General features: G+C 40.1%; 1 protein-coding gene across 3 annotated transcripts in view; it reads right to left on the bottom strand.

The window, feature by feature from the left end:
- The window catches only part of SLC12A1 (solute carrier family 12 member 1), a 102,057-nt gene that overhangs the window by 37,707 nt on the left and 47,493 nt on the right, over nt 1-16,857 (bottom strand). For all 3 annotated transcript variants that reach the window (XM_047074463.1, XM_047074462.1, XM_047074464.1), the window contains exons 10-16: nt 15,283-15,434; nt 14,026-14,133; nt 13,584-13,707; nt 11,696-11,797; nt 9,387-9,542; nt 5,437-5,536; nt 4,543-4,654 (exon numbers count right to left, since the gene is read on the bottom strand). In XM_047074463.1, the coding sequence (XP_046930419.1) occupies nt 4,543-4,654; nt 5,437-5,536; nt 9,387-9,542; nt 11,696-11,797; nt 13,584-13,707; nt 14,026-14,133; nt 15,283-15,434 (854 nt within the window). The remainder of the gene's footprint in view (nt 1-4,542; nt 4,655-5,436; nt 5,537-9,386; nt 9,543-11,695; nt 11,798-13,583; nt 13,708-14,025; nt 14,134-15,282; nt 15,435-16,857) is intronic.

Genomic DNA, 16,857 nt, shown 5'->3' on the forward strand with positions numbered 1-16,857 from the left:
CAAACCTCAGGTAACATTGCCTTTGGAGAGGGGGAGAGCCATGTGCTAAGTGGTTTTAACAAGGACTTCAGCTTGAGCTGTGGTTTATTTCATTTTAAAAGTGAGTAGGAACATTTATGACAAAAATGTTAACAGTCATTAATTAAAAGAAGTAGGATATGGGTGTCATTTTATTTTATATAGTCTAATCATATGAAATTGCCTGTATTCAACAGTTTGGACCGACAAAAATGTAAATTTCATATGCTTCGACATAATATTTTTCTTAATGTTTCAAAATAAAAAATAGAAACAATCTAAAAAAACTTTATTTTTCAGCCACCAGAACAGCACAATGTACTTAATAAAAGATGCCACCGTACACTTGAAAGTCTTTTGCAATTTTAAGACAAACAAAATTTAGAAAAGAGCTAAGTATTGCATTTGGGGGGCAATAAAGGCTTTATCTGATTTGCATTCTAAATCCCAGATCAATTGGATCAAGTTTCCATCTTTAAAGTATATTTGTCTTTGATTTGTTTTCATAAAAATTACCCTGCCTTTAAACTAAAGCTGAGAAGTATGTGAGTGAGTGACTGTTGCGGCATGCACGATGCCTTCTCGCACGGGGAAGGTAAATGTGAGATGGCACCAAATGAGCAAGGTATACCCAGAGAACTAAGGGTACATAAACCCAAACTAAGTTATTGTAATGATTGATTTTATTATCGCTCTAACTCCTATGAATGAGGTAAGTGAGGAGACTAATTGACAAAGAAAGGCAATGTGTTTTTATGTTGGGAAAAGAGGGTAGAATTGGTGGAGATTGCAACCCCTGACTTAATACTTGCTTGTGGCTGAACCCCTGAATTAGACTACGCTTGACAATATGAGAAGATACTAGAAGGTGGAGTCCTACTCCCTCTGATCTTTCTATGGTGATAAGAATGAAGCACAGAAGAAGAAAATTACTTTTGTTCCGATTTTCTTTTCAATGTTTTATATTTTTGAGAGAGAAAGAGACAGAGACAGAACATGAGCGGGGGAGGGACAGAGAGAGAGGGAGACACAGAATCCAAAGCAGGCTCCAGGCTCTGAGCTGTCAGCACAGAGCCCAATGCGGGGGGCTCGAACCCATGAACCGTGAGATCGTGACCCGAACCGAAGTCCAAACGCTTAACCAACTGAGCCATCCAGGTGCCCCTACTTTTGTTCAATATAAAGCCTCCTGGGATATAAGTATATCAATGATTTATCGTGTGGTAATTCAAAGGAGAAGAATAGCCAGCATTTTAAGTTACCAAGCTGGATTCCTTAAAAGAGATGTCCATATTTGTCTTGATGAAGGTACCTCTGAAATCTTAAGGCTTGTAGCAAAGAAGCAAGAAGGAAAAAGAGGCTCTGGTGGATGAGTGTAAGAGTTAGTTGAATATTTGGAAGGATACGGTGGGGGCTTGGGGTTCAGCCAAAAGAATAACTCTTTCAATTCAATTCAGCAGCTTTGAGGGCTATGATGTCTAGTCCTTTAAAAATGTCTCTGTTGTAGGGGCACGTGGGTGGCTCAGTTTTGGTTAAGCGTCCAACTTCGGCTCAGGTCATGATCTCACAGTTCATGAGTTCAAGCCCGGCGTCTGGCTCTGTGCTGACAGCTCAGAGCCTGGAGCTGCTTCGGATTATGTGTCTCCCTCTCTCTCTGCACCACCCCCAACTCACACTCTGTCTCTCTCTCTCAAAAATAAATAAACATTAAAAAATTTGAAATGTCTCTGTTGTAGAAAATGGCAGCTGGGCCACACACTTTCCATCGACCCACCAGCATCAAAATACCACTGAGCTCTGAGTCTTGCTCCTTCCTTGTAGTGTCACCACATTTCAAGTTAGCTCTTAAATAACTGGAGGCCAGCAGAGGGTTGGAGCACAAAGCCAGCTATCCTATGATTAGTTGGCAGGAATACGTATCTTACTGTTCTATCATGATCATGTTGGGTACCTAAAAAAGTCCAAAAATCCAGTGTCTGGATCTGGTTTCCTTAAGAAAGGATGCTTCCAGTTTTGTTGAAAGGGATAGATTTTTGGAATGAAATGGCAACTATGGTATACCAAAAATAATGATGATGAAAATAACAATACCAACAGTAACAACTACAATTAAGTGAGCATTTACTGTTTGATAGATGCTGAGCTGGCACTGGAAAGATCATCTGATAGAATTCTCACAATAGCTTTGTAACATAGGTGCTAATGTTGTTATTATTCTTCCCATTTTCTAAAAAAAGAAAGAGCATCGAGGCACTGTAAGACTAAATTATGTACCTAAGGGACTCACAGCTAACAGGTGGCAAAGAGTGATTCAGAACTTGACCATGTGTTTCAAAAGCCCATGAGCACCAGCTTCCCAGAGTTAAAAACTACATTGTCACCTCTCAACATTATCTTTTCTTATTTGACCTTTCCCATAGGTTGGCCTAACCACCAATAACTGTGCTTTTGGAAAAAGTTTTCTAGTGGTATGCTGACCTCCCCCCATGTCACTTTCCATCTGTTTCTTTGCAAAGATGATTGACGACTAAGTCTAGAGTTGAAAAATGCTGACAGCATCTGCAGCCCCAGGAGCTCACAGAGAGTAACTAACTGGAAAGTCATTAACTGATGCAGTAACTATTTCCTGTCCCTGAGAGAACCTCAGGACCTGGGAGCATGACTCATGGGCCTTACTCAGAGAGACCAGCACAATGATATATAATGTGGTCCAATATACCTGTCAGACAACAGGGCTATTGGAGGCACAGACAAGGATGCTTACTTCACGTGATACTCCACAATCACGCTCTTTTATTAGAGTGAAAGCAGCAAAGGGTTAATTAAAAGCAATATCTCTTGTCTCTATTAGAAGACCTTTTCTCCCTTGCCAATATAGGACTGTTCATACTCTCAGTTCATTTCTTCTGTCCTAAAGATTTTTTATTGCCTGCTAAACTAAGTTTTCTCTAAACTGCTGGAGAAGAAAAACACCCCAAACTGCTTATTCCATCAAAACCAGCTCTTGTATTATATTGACCAAAATGAAATTCAGTAATCCAGGGCACAAAAGTTGATAATATGAGAGAAGGGTGCTTGATAAGATTTTTAAAAATCCTCTGGAGTCACAGTTGGTCATTACTTAACCTGTCAATCTTATGTAGTTGGTAGGGTGCCACCCCCCCCCCCCCCGAATAATTGCATTGAGTTCTATTGTCTCCGTTACTAGCATATGAGCACTTAAAGGAAGGAGAATGTGACCAACTTGCTTCATACAGCAAGTATTAGAGTACTGCCAAGTATAAAAAGATGCCTAAGTGCTGGTCATGATGATGTGCGGTAAATTTTGTCCCTGCATCATGGCACAGCTGACTGGCCCCAGAGTTACACGGCTTACTGACAGCCCTATTCCTGACAAGTACTGGAAGTTTGGGTAGTGGTACCTGATTCTATCAGCACTCCCAAGGACACAAGTCTGCTAAGGCTTTCTCCTCATGGGGTAACGCAGAGCACAATCCGGTGGCCTGGACTGACATCCTGGTTCTGCCGCTTTCTTATCATGTGACCCTATGCAATAATTCAATTTTCTTGCATCTCACTTTTCCAACCAATAAAACGAAAAAAGGCATTCTTTTTTCCTTCCCACCTCACTAGGCTGTTATATACCTCAAATAAGAAAAACTAGGAAAAAGCTTCAAAGAATTGATAGTTACTATAAAAATACATTGAAGGAGCTAAGAATTTTGAGTTGTGTGTATGTGTATGAGAGAGAGAGACAGAGACAGAGACAGAGTTTGAGGTAGAGATGGGGGTAGAAGGTGTGAGATTGTTATGGGAACACAAGTAGAGATAGGCTGATTTGGAGGACTTAGACTTACTATTTTATTAGAATTTTCATGCTTTCTCCTCACTTTAGAGATTGGTAATTGGTCAAGAATCATGGTTAAGTTCTTAGCATCTACTTTTAATACCTCCTGGGAAAACCATCAATAAGTTATCATTAGTCTCCTACACACTTCCTAAAAAAAGGAATCCATTCAGCTCCAAATGTTTATCTAAGGCATGAGAAACTTGGTTTAATTCCCTAGATATCTGTAGTGTCATCAATTTTATCCAAATATTTAATCTAAATTCTATGTGCTGTCATTTCAGGACATTATGTCTGGTTTTATCCTCATCAGTTAATCTATATAATAGTACTCTCTGGCTCATTCTGTGCTTTTATATTTCTGTGGACAGTTACCACCCCAAATGCCTTCATTCTATTTCTGAGCCAGTTCTCTTTTTCTTGTCTCAAAGGCCATCATTTGGAAATATTTATCACTTTTAGTTGGTCTCCCATGAAATCTGAAACATTTTTTATCTACTTATTTAAATTCAGGATCACGGCCTTTGCTAGTCCTTGCTATATGAATCAAGGAAAAGGGCTCCTGTCCAAACTGCCTTGCCATTTTCTTATCACTGCCTGTACGCACTTGGCTCGCCTAAAACAACACAAGGTGAGCAGGGAGGGAAAGCACCTTCCTGGGATGAAGTGGCTCTTACCACAAAGACTTCGCAGCAGATGCAAAGGCCACTGTTCTTGGTAAAGGCATGAGTAATGTCCAAGAGAGCAGGTCTTGTCATTGGTCCCCCTGTTAAGACAATGCACTGGGGCCTGGAAATGGAGAAAAGAAGATGTGAAACTGGCCGTTTCAAGAAGCCTATGAACCAGAACAACCCTGATGGAAATGGCAGGAACAGAGGGTTTGGCAAATGGGACAACTTATTCCCTAAATAGTTCTTGGGTTTCTCATCAGAATTCTTGAATCATCCTACCTGTTCATCTTGCCATCTTTGTATTCTTAGTTCATTAGTCATGGCAAAATGTGAAGTACAAAAAAGGTGGTCTTGGGTTTACCCCTGTTTTCTTCCCTCCAGATACTACCCTATCCTAAATCCCCAATGTGACCTCTTACTCTCCAGCTGGCCTTTTCATGCTGCTTTCCTTCATCTTCCTTGCAAAGCTCATTTTTTTTCAGGTTCCATTCAAAATAAGATATAACTAATGAAGAGTTTAAAATGTTACTTTTCCTAAGAGAATTCAGTAAGCCACAAAGCCTTAAGCTGAACGAAGACAGCACCAATGATTAAGGTTTTGGGGGATTTGGGAACATCTCTCTAAAATCACACTCTTGGATCACCTCTCTATTTCTGTGCATGGAAGGTGACACTTGGCATTATGATGGTTTATAGTTGAGAGTGGGCATAGCTCAGGGTGGAAGAGAAGAAACACTCATTCATAGAGGTGTTGTCATGAAAATGAGGCAGTTTTGTAGGACTGCCTATTCTGAGAATATACCCATAAAGTGTATCACTACTCTAGTGCATTTGTCTCCCATAAAGGAAAACCACTTCTAATGTAGAGCAATGCCAAGATGTCTGAGAGGTTAACTTTACCTGAAATTTTTCACATGGTCTTCCACGGTCGTTAATTCCAGGGCATTGTCTAATGCGCTCACATAAGAAAGAGCCTGTGTGGAGGAGCCCCAGTTCACATCTGTGGACAATGGAAGAATTTGGCATTAAAAGCATTGACCTGCCCTCTGTGTAAGCTGTTGCCTTCTATGATTTTCCTTGGCTATCTCATCAGTGAGGAGTGCCCAAATTAGAGAAAACACAATGTGGCATTTCCTAGAGATAGCATTGTGTCCTTTTATGAACACTTTATGAATTCTTAGAAGTGAGATCTCTCTTTCCAGCTAAGGGTCAGACTTTAAAGATTCGGCTCCAGAAATTTTGCTTGGTGAGAGAGGCTATGTGACAACCACGTTGCAAGTGGATAGACTTGGAAAAGGTTAGTCCCTAAGTAAATTCAAAAGGTCTTCATAAATTCTTGAATTGAAAAGAAAAGAGGCATTTCTGTAAACACAGATAGTGTGTAGCAATCTTTATATTTTGAATAGTAAAACTGAATAGCTCAGGGATTCTTCCTCTTGGGTATCTATAAAGAGAGTTTGGCAAGCATTTTAGTTTGATGTTTTAGGGCCTGATCTTTGTAATAAGGGAGGGAAGTGCTACCATCTCCTACCATTTTTTTTAAATAAATTAAATATTAGATGGGGCCTCTAAACTTTATAAGAGGCAGTCCTGATGGGAATGTACAGACTTACTCCAGATAGTAGATAGAGTCATCTCCCTAGTCTTGCTTGGAAGAGGCAGGGAGATGGTGGGGAATAATTATCTGGAGGAAAAAAAAAAGACTAATATTGAGTTAGTATTGATTGCACCAGGTATTTAGCATACCTTAGGTTATTTTGTTCTTATAAAACTCCTACTAGTCAAATGGATATTTATAAGTAAAAAGGGAACCTTGAACCATTCCTCATACCATGTGTAAAAATTAACTCCAACTGGATAATGGGCATAGATTTAAGATCTGAAACATTAAAACTTTTAGAAGAAGCTTGTGACCTTAGATTAGGGAAAGATATCTTAGATTAGAAGCAAAAAGCCAAATCATAAAAAAAAAATGATAAATTAGACTTTCTAGAAATTAAGAGGGGAGCCTGGGTGGCTTAGTCGATTAAGCATCCAACTGTCATGATCTCACAGTTCATGAGTTCAAGCCCTGTATGGGGGTCTGGGCTGACAGCTCAGAACTTGGAGTCTGCTTTGGATTCTGTGTGTGCCTCTCTCTCTGCTCCTCTCCTGCTACTTATCATTCTCTCTCTCTCTCTAAAAAATAAACATTAAAAAAAATGAAAACAACAACAAAAAAGTAAGGTGACTTGGTTAAAAGCAGGGAATAGACTAGTCTGGAATCAGGCTTTGTGCTGACAGCACAGAACGTGCTTCAGGTTCTGTCTTCCACTCTCTCCCTCTGCCCCTCCCCAGCTTGTGTTCTCTCTCTAAAATAAATAAATGTTTTTAAAAAAACAAATTAAGAATGTCTGTTCTTCAAAACAAACTGTAAGGAAAATGAAAAGGCAAGTCATAGCCTTGCAGAAAATATTTGCAAAACACGTACCACTAAAGGATTTACATCTAGAGTATATAAAGAACTCTCAGAACTGAATAATAAGAAAACAAATAGGCACAAGAAAATAAATAGGCAGAAGATTTAAACAGGCATTTGACTGAAGAAGATAGATGGATGGCAAATAAGATATTCAATATCATTAGTCATTAGGAAAATGCAAGCAAGTCATAATGATAGGACTCCACATCTATTAGAAAGTTTTATTTATTTTTTTAATCAACTGACAATGCTAAGTGCTGACAAGGATGTGGAGCATGAGGACTTTCATCCCTTGCTGGTAGGAATAGAAGATGATACGGTTTCTGTGCAAAACAGTTTGGCAGTTTCTTATTTAAAAAAAATGTATAGGGGCGCCCGGGTGGCACAGTCGGTTAAGCGTCCGACTTCAGCCAGGTCACGATCTCGCGGTCCGTGAGTTCGAGCCCCGCATCAGGCTCTGGGCTGATGGCTCGGAGCCTGGAGCCTGTTTCTGATTCTGTGTCTCCCTCTCTCTCTGCCCCTCCCCCCGTTCATGCTCTGTCTCTCTCTGTCCCAAAAAAAAAAAAAAAAAAAGTTGAAAAAAAAATGTATAGGGGCGCCTGGGTGGCGCAGTCGGTTAAGCGTCCGACTTCAGCTCAGGTCACGATCTCGCGGTCCGTGAGTTCGAGCCCCACGTCAGGCTCTGGGCTGATGGCTCAGAGCCTGGAGCCTGTTTCCGATTCTGTGTCTCCCTCTCTCTCTGCCCCTCCCCCGTTCATGCTCTGTCTCTCTCTGTCTCAAAAATAAATAAACGTTAAAAAAAAATTAAAAAAAAAATAAAAAAAATGTATATACACACACTACGTGGTCAGAAAACCCACTCTTAGATATCGCACTCCTAGAGAAATGAAAACAGAGGTCCACATAAAGTCCTGTGTGTGCATGTTTATAATAGCTTTACATATAATCATCCCAAGCTTGAAACAACCCAAATGTCCATCAGCTGGTGGATGCAGTTCTTAAATTTTTCAGATATATTCATACAACGAACTACTACTCAACCTACATGAACAATCCACTTACACATGCAATAACATGGATGAATCTAAAAACATCCTGTCAAGTGAAAGGAAGCATACACAAGGCTACAAAATGCATCATTCTATGTAATACTCTGAAAAGGCAAAGCTATAGCAACCAAAATCAGAACAGTGGTTACTAGGGGCTGAGTCAGGGGGGGAAGAGATGGAATACACAAGTGTGAAGGAACTTTGGCTGATGATGGAAATGTCCTCTGTCTTGATTGTGGTGGTGGTTACAAGACTGTGTAAATCTGTCAAAACCTACAGACTGTACATCTAAAGGGGATGTATCTTACCATATGTAAATTATGCCTGATGAGTAAAGTAGTAAAGAAAACAGCAAACAAATCCCTCTAAGCTAATTACTGCCTCTCTACTTTCCTTGTGCAGTACAGGTAGGGGACATAGGAAGGTGGCTGGGGGCCATCTGGCTCCCGAGACTAGGCCTCTCTGTACCACACTCTGCTCTCTAGCTTCTCCCAGCTTCAGCCTATCCTTCTCATTGATTCAAAAGTTAACACCCAAAGTTCAGCTCTAATTGAATGATCTATGGCAGCTTCTTGTTGCTCACAGAATCCCTAGCATGACATTATGTTTCGTATTTATCTGGCCCAAGCTACTCCTCTGCCCCTTCTCCTTAGCACCCAAGAACTCTATCTGTGTTACAGGCCTTGAGCCATGTCCCTGCATGCCTCCTAACTTCACTCATGCTTTTCCTTCTGCCCAGAATAATCTTCCCTGACTCTGCCTGATTTGTTCATTTAACAAATATTTATTAAGTGCCTACTGAGTGTTAGTCCTGGGAATGCAGGCCACGAACCAGAAGAGTCTTCCTGGACAACCCTAATCAGAACTAATCGCTCCCTCTCCTTTTCTCAGTAGTTCGCTCATGTCATCGCATGGTACTTCCTGTATAGTATTATGGTTACTTGCTTGCATGAGGGTCAGTGAACTCCTTGAGGATAGGGACTATATCTTATTTAGCAGGATTCTTATAAGGTGATATAATGGGGTTTGGTATCATACACTCTACTTAAAATGTCAGCTCTAGCTCATCCTGTCACCTTGACAAACGGTCAACTCTTTGAACTTCAGTTTCTTCATCTGTGAAATGGGTCTAATGATACCTGATATACAGCATCATTGTGAGGATTCAAGGAGCGCTTGGTATATATGGTATATATGGTTAACTATTATGTTATATTTTTAATATCCACTGTTCACATAGCACACCTAAGCACATAGGAGGTACTCAATAAACATTTGTTGAATGAATGGTTAGTTAGGGAGTGCTTTTGAAACCCCCTCCTGTACAGTCCTTATCTTACCTGGTTTCTTATAAGTCACGTATATATAGAGGAAGAACTCAATGACATAGGTGATGACAGCTGCCCACCAGTTGATAACAAACATGACTGCACAGCACAAAACAGCTCCAAAAAGAGATACCCACATGTTGTAAATTCCATATGCAGGTCTCCATCCTGAAATAAAAAAATCTCAGTGCATAAGAAAAACTTTCACACTATTACTTTATACCACTGCATATGATTAGAATGCAGCTTGGGGGTGCAGGTTGAACATCCGCCTTTGGCTCAGGTGTTGATCTCACGGTTCATGGGTTCGAGCCCCACGTCAGGCTCTGCCCTGACAGCACAGAGCCTGTTTCAGATTCTGTCTCCCTCTCTCTCTGCCCCTCCCCCCACTTGAGTTCTCTGTCTTTCTCTCAAAAATAAACTTAAAAAATTTTTCAGCTGCAGGCAACAGTTTTTCCTAGCATGAAAATCAGAACTTTTAGGTCAAGTTCCTAATTCTGTTATTAGTTTTCTGTGACCTTGGGTTCCTGGCCTATGAAGGTATAGTAAATAAGAATGCTATAAATATTAAAAATGTGTTACTCATGGCCTCTTTGTATTTCCAGCATGCCCCAATTGTCTTCCCAAACTATGAAATCTTAAGCCTCTGATATCTATGCCATCAGGAGTTAAAAGGAGGCAGGAGAGATGAAAAGAGTAGGGTCTAGTGGGGAGGAGGGAGAGACACTCCTTGGTGGCCCAAGAAAGAAGAGGTTAAGACAACGGGCTTATTGTTCCTATGGAGAAGGTAGAGCTTCATCAAAAGTCAAGCCAGTAACTTCCTGATAGCTCTGTCTTTACCTTCTTTATGTTAAGAGGATAGTGATTGCCCTTTCAGAAATAATAATCTATGAGAAAAAGGGAGAAGTTTTTCTGTAATAGCTTTTTAAACCTGATGCATTAATGTTTTACATTTTACAGTGAAAATATTTCTCATGGTTCATATATGCATGGGAGTTTCCCATGTTCCTTGCAGTGAAGAAGCTGGAAGACAGTATGGTCAGCTAGGGAAGTTCTGATTTGAAGGGCATTTGGTCTATGGGTGAAATACATATTAAATTTGGAGTTGCCAAAACACAACAGAGCCTTCAAAGTCTTCAGAAGCAATTTCTGAAATGGCCACCAGATGGAAATAGCACATTGAGAACATCCCTGGAAATGCCTTTATTTTTCCAAGTCTGGCTGTATGTGAGCGCGCGCGCGTGCGTGCGTGTGTGTGTGTTTGTGTGTGGCAGAGGCAGTGTGTGTCATTTTGTGGGTTTGTGTATCCATGTGTCTCTGTATTTTTTTTCCCCTCTCTCTTTTTCTTTCTTCCTCTTTCACTCCTTCCTTTTCCACTTTTTCCCCTTCCCATCTCTATGATTTCACCTTGCTTTTCAAAGATGAACATAACATGGCATGGAGGCACACATTTCTATACTTGTTGTATTCACTGACTAGAACTTTCTGTTCTCTGTTTAAAAGAAGACAACACAACAGAAACAAAAGTTCCTCAGTTGTCCTCTGAAGCCCAGTGGCCTTGAGTGGACGAAGGCTCCCCTTCTGTCCATATTTTGTCTTATTGACAGCAGGTTTTGCAAAGGAAGCTTGTGATCACAGCAGGCCCTAATAGAGTGGAAATGTGTTTACATCCCTGATAAAGGCTCTCATGGTGAAGAACTTTCTGAAGGTCAATTGTGACGAGTATCTATTCTGGTGGAAAGGTAGAAGGAATTCTAATAGCGAATGAAAGCAAGGAAGAGGTGAGAGGTGACTAGACAGGGAAGGTTCTTTGGTGTGAAATTTTGCACCACTTTCAACCACAGTCTGAGGAGGGCAGGGATGCCACTGGTTTCAATACGAATCTGCATCGACTGTACTCAGCAGGTAATTATGGGAACTACTCATCCTTCTCTTCTGCACCATGGGCAGGAAACAAATTGATAGTAAGGAAGTTTCAAATATATACATTTATTCCACTTCTGTGGTCACTTTCACCCTGGAAATAAATAGTGGTGTTTTTCTACTGCTGAAATAAATGTGGTTTCTCTTGCAATGAATAATTTATTGCCGCAGGAGAAAATTGACTTTACGGTTGGTCAAAAAGGCCATTGCTCAAATGATTCTTTTTCTATTTCAGAAGTCACCCCCCAACTCACCAAAATAAAGTGGATTACGCTGCCCACTAGGATATAAGGAAATACATAAACACAGATTGAGCACTTTTCACTGACTTATTTCATCTTATTGAGACAAACTAACTGCCTTCTTAGGCTTATTTTAGTTACGAAAAGTCAACTTACCCGGAGATTTGGCATAAGAGGCATGGAAGCAGGAGAAATTAATAAGTGCATATGAGGCCAGGAAAAAGTTGGAGATGATGGGGGCGATGGTGTTCAGTTCCGCTGTGAATGAAGCAGAAGTGAGCATGTACATATGAGTGATGAGACCAGGGGCTGAACAGCTGTCACAGCCTGGAAGCTTGACTTTATTTGGAAATTGAAAACATAGCTAGCATTTGTCAAAGTTTAAGAAGTTAGTGATTTTTCTCTGGGGTTGCATTCATTTAAAAATATTTTTTCAGCCGGGGTTTCCACAAAGTAAGATACAAGAAAACCTACCAATGAGAAAATAGACAATAGGCAAGACCTGTAATTCAAGTGGGCGTGGGTAGAGGGTTTGGGGACTGGGCAGATGATAAACTCCCCTGTAGGTAGTCCAGAGGTACCATATCTTCTATTCTTTGTCTGCTGTGGATACAAGGAGAAATTATTTTTCTCCTGTGTCACTAAGCTCTGTAGTGTGACAGATTAAATACCAGGGCACCAGCAATACCCAATTGGAAATCTCTATACCCAACTTACTCTTCTTGACTCTCAACTCTTGCTAGTCATTTGCTGCCCCCCCCCACTTTTAAACATTTCTAGAGAGTTCTACCTCTCAAGGTGTGCCAGAAAATTTTTACCCCAGTACCTAAATATCCAGTATGATTTAATCCTAGCTGAATTGTTTACTGTATGATATAGGAAATAATTCAGAGACATTATCATTAATCTGTCAACCACAGTGATGCAAATACAGGTAGCATCTGGGTGTGATTCTAGACCATAGATGCCAGCAAGGAATAGGCAAAAATGGCTGCCATGAAGTTTGTGCCATGAAGCTAGTCTACACTGTTCTCAGTGATTTTTAAGGATATTATTTAATTTATACAATTTTCTAACACTTGGGCTATTCGATCACATAAATGCATTATAGGGCAATGATTTGAGGTGTTATGCTTAAGTTATAGAATGGAAGCTTTTCTGTAAATAATCACTTTTTATTTAATCTTTTAAAAATCTAAAAAACACAGACAGTCATATTTTCTACCTCTTCAACCTTGTAGAAATCTTATGAGGATTCAGGAACTACAGTCACTTCCTGAGTTCATGTGATGATGAGGGGCCTTTATTGTTTAGTGCCACTGTACTGAGGAAGGCTCTGCCCTTCTAGGCACAGTTATCATGGCCTTGCTTTTGGCTTCTTTTCCTCTGATAGGCTCACCAGCAATGGTAGCACCTTAGGGAGGAACGAGTAAGGTGCAGGCTAAAGTTGATGAATGTGCCTCTCCAAGATTGTGCAGCTGTTCCTATATCACTTTGGAGAAAAAGCCGAGATTACAGTCTGGGTAAGTGGTTCTCAAACCTTAGTCGTCTACAAATCTCCTGAGGAACTTGTAAACATGCAGATTCCTTATCCCCAGAGACACTGATTCTAATTCTGGGGTTGGGTCTCAAAAACTGGCACATTAACAAACCCCAGGTGATTCGGATTCTGATATAAGTGGTCAATGGACCATATTTTGAAAATGACACTTCAATTCTCCAGCTAGCTGCCAAACCAGGAGAGGTGGAGACAAGTGGCACCTGGGGAAGACTCTGGAATTACACAGTATCAGGGAGCTTGGAGGAAGGATTCTCTTGCGTTTGGTTGGATGGATTTCCAACATTCAGATTCAAAGAAGATTCAAAGTCTACCTCAAGTCCTCGAATGCTCTCTACACGCAAGGATTCCTTGGATTAGACAGACTCCAATTATCTGAATTGGGATATTAAACATAAAACAGGCAATTCGTCAAGCTAAAAAGAAAACCCTAACAGTAATCAGAAGAATTCCTTGGCTTTCAGGAAGCAAGAGAAAACTACGAACCAATAAGAATGAAGGCCATGGCTATAACAAAAGTGAGAATGTATCCTCTCAGGGGTTCATTGTTTTTCCCATATCCCTTTGCAAAGAACTGCAGGGCTTTGTAGATGTTGTCCTTGCACAGTGCCTAATGGAAAAGAAGAGGAGATATTCGTCATTTATATCTATGCACAGTCATTTTCCCTAGGTGATTCAAACAAGAAGATTTGGGGAAAGATGAAGTGGTACATGATATAGGCACAAGTTAACACGGCAGTTTATCATTCTTTATATTATTTGAATCGATCTTGACTATGTGGCAGACAGCATTTGAGCCAGATGCAAACGTTAAACTGTTTCAGAAAATGATGGAAGATGATTGCTCGTGAGAATGAGTATTTCAGCTTGATCCAAGTTTAGTGGAAACAGACGTAGGGAGAGGAACATGCTCTTGTGCTTGTATCACCTGGAACACTTTGGGTGCGCTGACGAGAGAGGCCAGGGCTGAGGACAGCGTTGCAGAAAAGATGCCAGCAGTGATGAGGGGGCCAAACCCTGACACCATGCTCATGACCTTGAGAAAAGACATTCCAGTAAGGAGACTCATCCATCACACAATTAAAAAAGAAAGTCAAAATTTTATGCAAATGCTTCCCTTTCTACTTTCTATGATTTGGAATCTCCTTTACAAAGTAATTGCTTCTAACCAGATTGCCCCCTGCCCCTGCTTCATTCTCGAGTTCCTCAATATTTGTTTTTTTCAAAATGGACATGGCCATTTTGTTGTCATTGTTTATAACAATAAGAAATGCTCACCACAATATATCCAGAAGATACTGGAAAGAATAAATAAGGAAATGATTTCAAGGACTTTGACAACATTACCCCTGTCTTTTTGGGCATATGTTTCCTGGACAATGGGAAATCCTATCCAGTAGGAACTGGTATTTAAATAAGTTTTGGGGAGGGCTCAGTTGTTTACTGGTCTTCCGAAAAGCTTTAGACTTTCTTGTTCTTCCTGCACATAGAAGCTTTTGAAACATTTGCTTTCTCTGTGATCATTAAATATAATTTTAGATCTTAGACATGATGAGATTCTATCAATTTAAGGCATATTTTGGAATAATGACTTCAACTGAGTTAATTTCTCTTTGTTGGTTGTTAAAATGTACGAATGAAGCCTTCAAGACAAATTTGCCTCTCCCTCTGCTCACCAATCATTCAGACAAATTGATGTTTCAAGTTCTGCAGCTTTCCCAACTTCCCTTCTTCCTCCCCCCTCATTTACCTCCCCTTTTGCCACTCACAATTTCCTTCTTGGCCTTGTTTTCCAGGCACTCCAGGACCACATTGGGGCCCTTTCCTAAACTGAAGTCCATGCACAACGTGCATTCCAAGTGTTAACTATCTAAGTCTCTCCTTCTCCCCGCCATGGAATCTTTCATAATTGACTGGAAGATGCATAATGTCAGGTGGTATTCTTTCTCTGGTGATGCAATTCATACAAGGGCCCATTCTCTTCCCACCACAGTAAACGTAACCACAGGATTTGCCACTACATAATGCCTATAGGGTTCCCTTCCCTCACTCATGAATTGTTCCTTGCTGAATTCAAATGGATCCACAATCAATCATTTGCAAAGTCAGAAGTTTCATTATACTCCACATGACATTCTACAAATGAAAATAGCAATCAACTTTTTTTTTTTTTGGTCATTCAAACCTGGAAATTGTTCATCAGCCCATATTGACATGGTTCATGCCGACATCTTGAGAAGTCGTAGCCCAACCCACAGGCTGCTGAACCATTGCAGTTCATCCCAGAAATGATTGTGTCATTCATGCTTCCAGTGGCATCTCGGACCACACAGGCTCCTGGGGAAACAACCATGGCTTGTCATTTCTTTATAAGTGTTCTGCCCCCTATAAGGTTTTCTTCTGAAATCATAGTTTACTTTGAGTCTGAGCAGGTCCACTGCCATCCTCTCTTGTCATTCTGGGATCAGGTACCTGGAGGTTCCCATTCTCAGAGGCTTGAGAGCGCCCCCTGTCTCTAACAAGCTGCCACTTCCACTGCCTTGGGTGCTTTAAGTCCAAGCTTTCACCTACCTCTTTAAGACACTTGGGGGTTGGAACCCTATTACTTTCTGAAATGCACATGGCAATGCTTTGCACATAATATGTGTTCGATTCATATATCTGGTTTGGTACTACTGATCAGGTGTTTTGCAGGTAGAAGGATTTATTTTCTCAACGGTAAGAGAACCAAGGGGTAGCATTATTGAATTCGGTAATTAAGAGAACTGAGCCCTTGTTTTCAACTAATGATAGTCCTTTCATAATTATTTAAACATAGCTATAATTCTACTTTATATAGAATTTTAATGGTTTAAATAATAAAGAAATGGGGGATAAAATATTAAGATTTCCTTGGTACTATTAATGGTCAAATAATATTCTATCAAATATCAGTGTATTCCATTATTTTTATACATTTTGGTATTTCTGTTATTTTCTACTATAAACATTCTATGATGAACACCTTTGTACACAAAATTTCCTTCCATATTTCAACATATTTCTCTAGGGTAGATTCCTAGAAATGGAGTTATGAACTTTTTAAAGATTCTTGATAGATATTTTAATCACTGACTTTCCTTGGGAATTTTATAACTATAATCTCTGCCACTATGTATTTGATAGAATTATTGAAATATATGACTATACATGGGATATATGTAGAAACTTTTCTGAACCACCTGAAGGATACATGTTTTGCAAACTAAATCCCAACCAATGAAACTGTTCATTTTGCAATTCCAACTCCAGCCAGTAGGAGTCATCATCCCTTGCTATTAACTTCAAGAGAGGTCTCAGTGACAGGTACCCTGTCAGGTGGTAATCTTTCTCTGGTGATGCAATTCGTACAAGGGCCCATTCTCTCCCTTGTACAGGGAGAGACTGCTTAAACAGTTGAAATCATGGATGTTGGTTACCAAGCAAAACTATCCATTCTAGATTTTACCTTTATGCTTTGTTCTTTTATGTTGAGCTGACTTTTCTGAATCATATATTTTGGCTTCTGCATTATACAACTCCCCAAATTTCAGTGAAGCCAAGCCATGAACCATAACTAATGACAGGCTATAGACCTCATGACTATCCTCCTCTCCAGGGAAAAGCACAGAAACAGATTTTCCGCCCCAGGCAAAAACTGAAAGATTCTCTGAAATCAGGTCTATAACTTTACTCATTCCTTCATTTTTACTTCATGTGAGATAGAAAACCATTTGGGAAA

This window comes from Lynx rufus, unplaced genomic scaffold, assembly GCF_022079265.1.
Source record: "Lynx rufus isolate CCGP_SWC_20201006 ecotype Redwood Valley unplaced genomic scaffold, mLynRuf1.p SCAF_13, whole genome shotgun sequence".
In the NCBI taxonomy this organism is placed as follows: domain Eukaryota; kingdom Metazoa; phylum Chordata; class Mammalia; order Carnivora; family Felidae; genus Lynx; species Lynx rufus.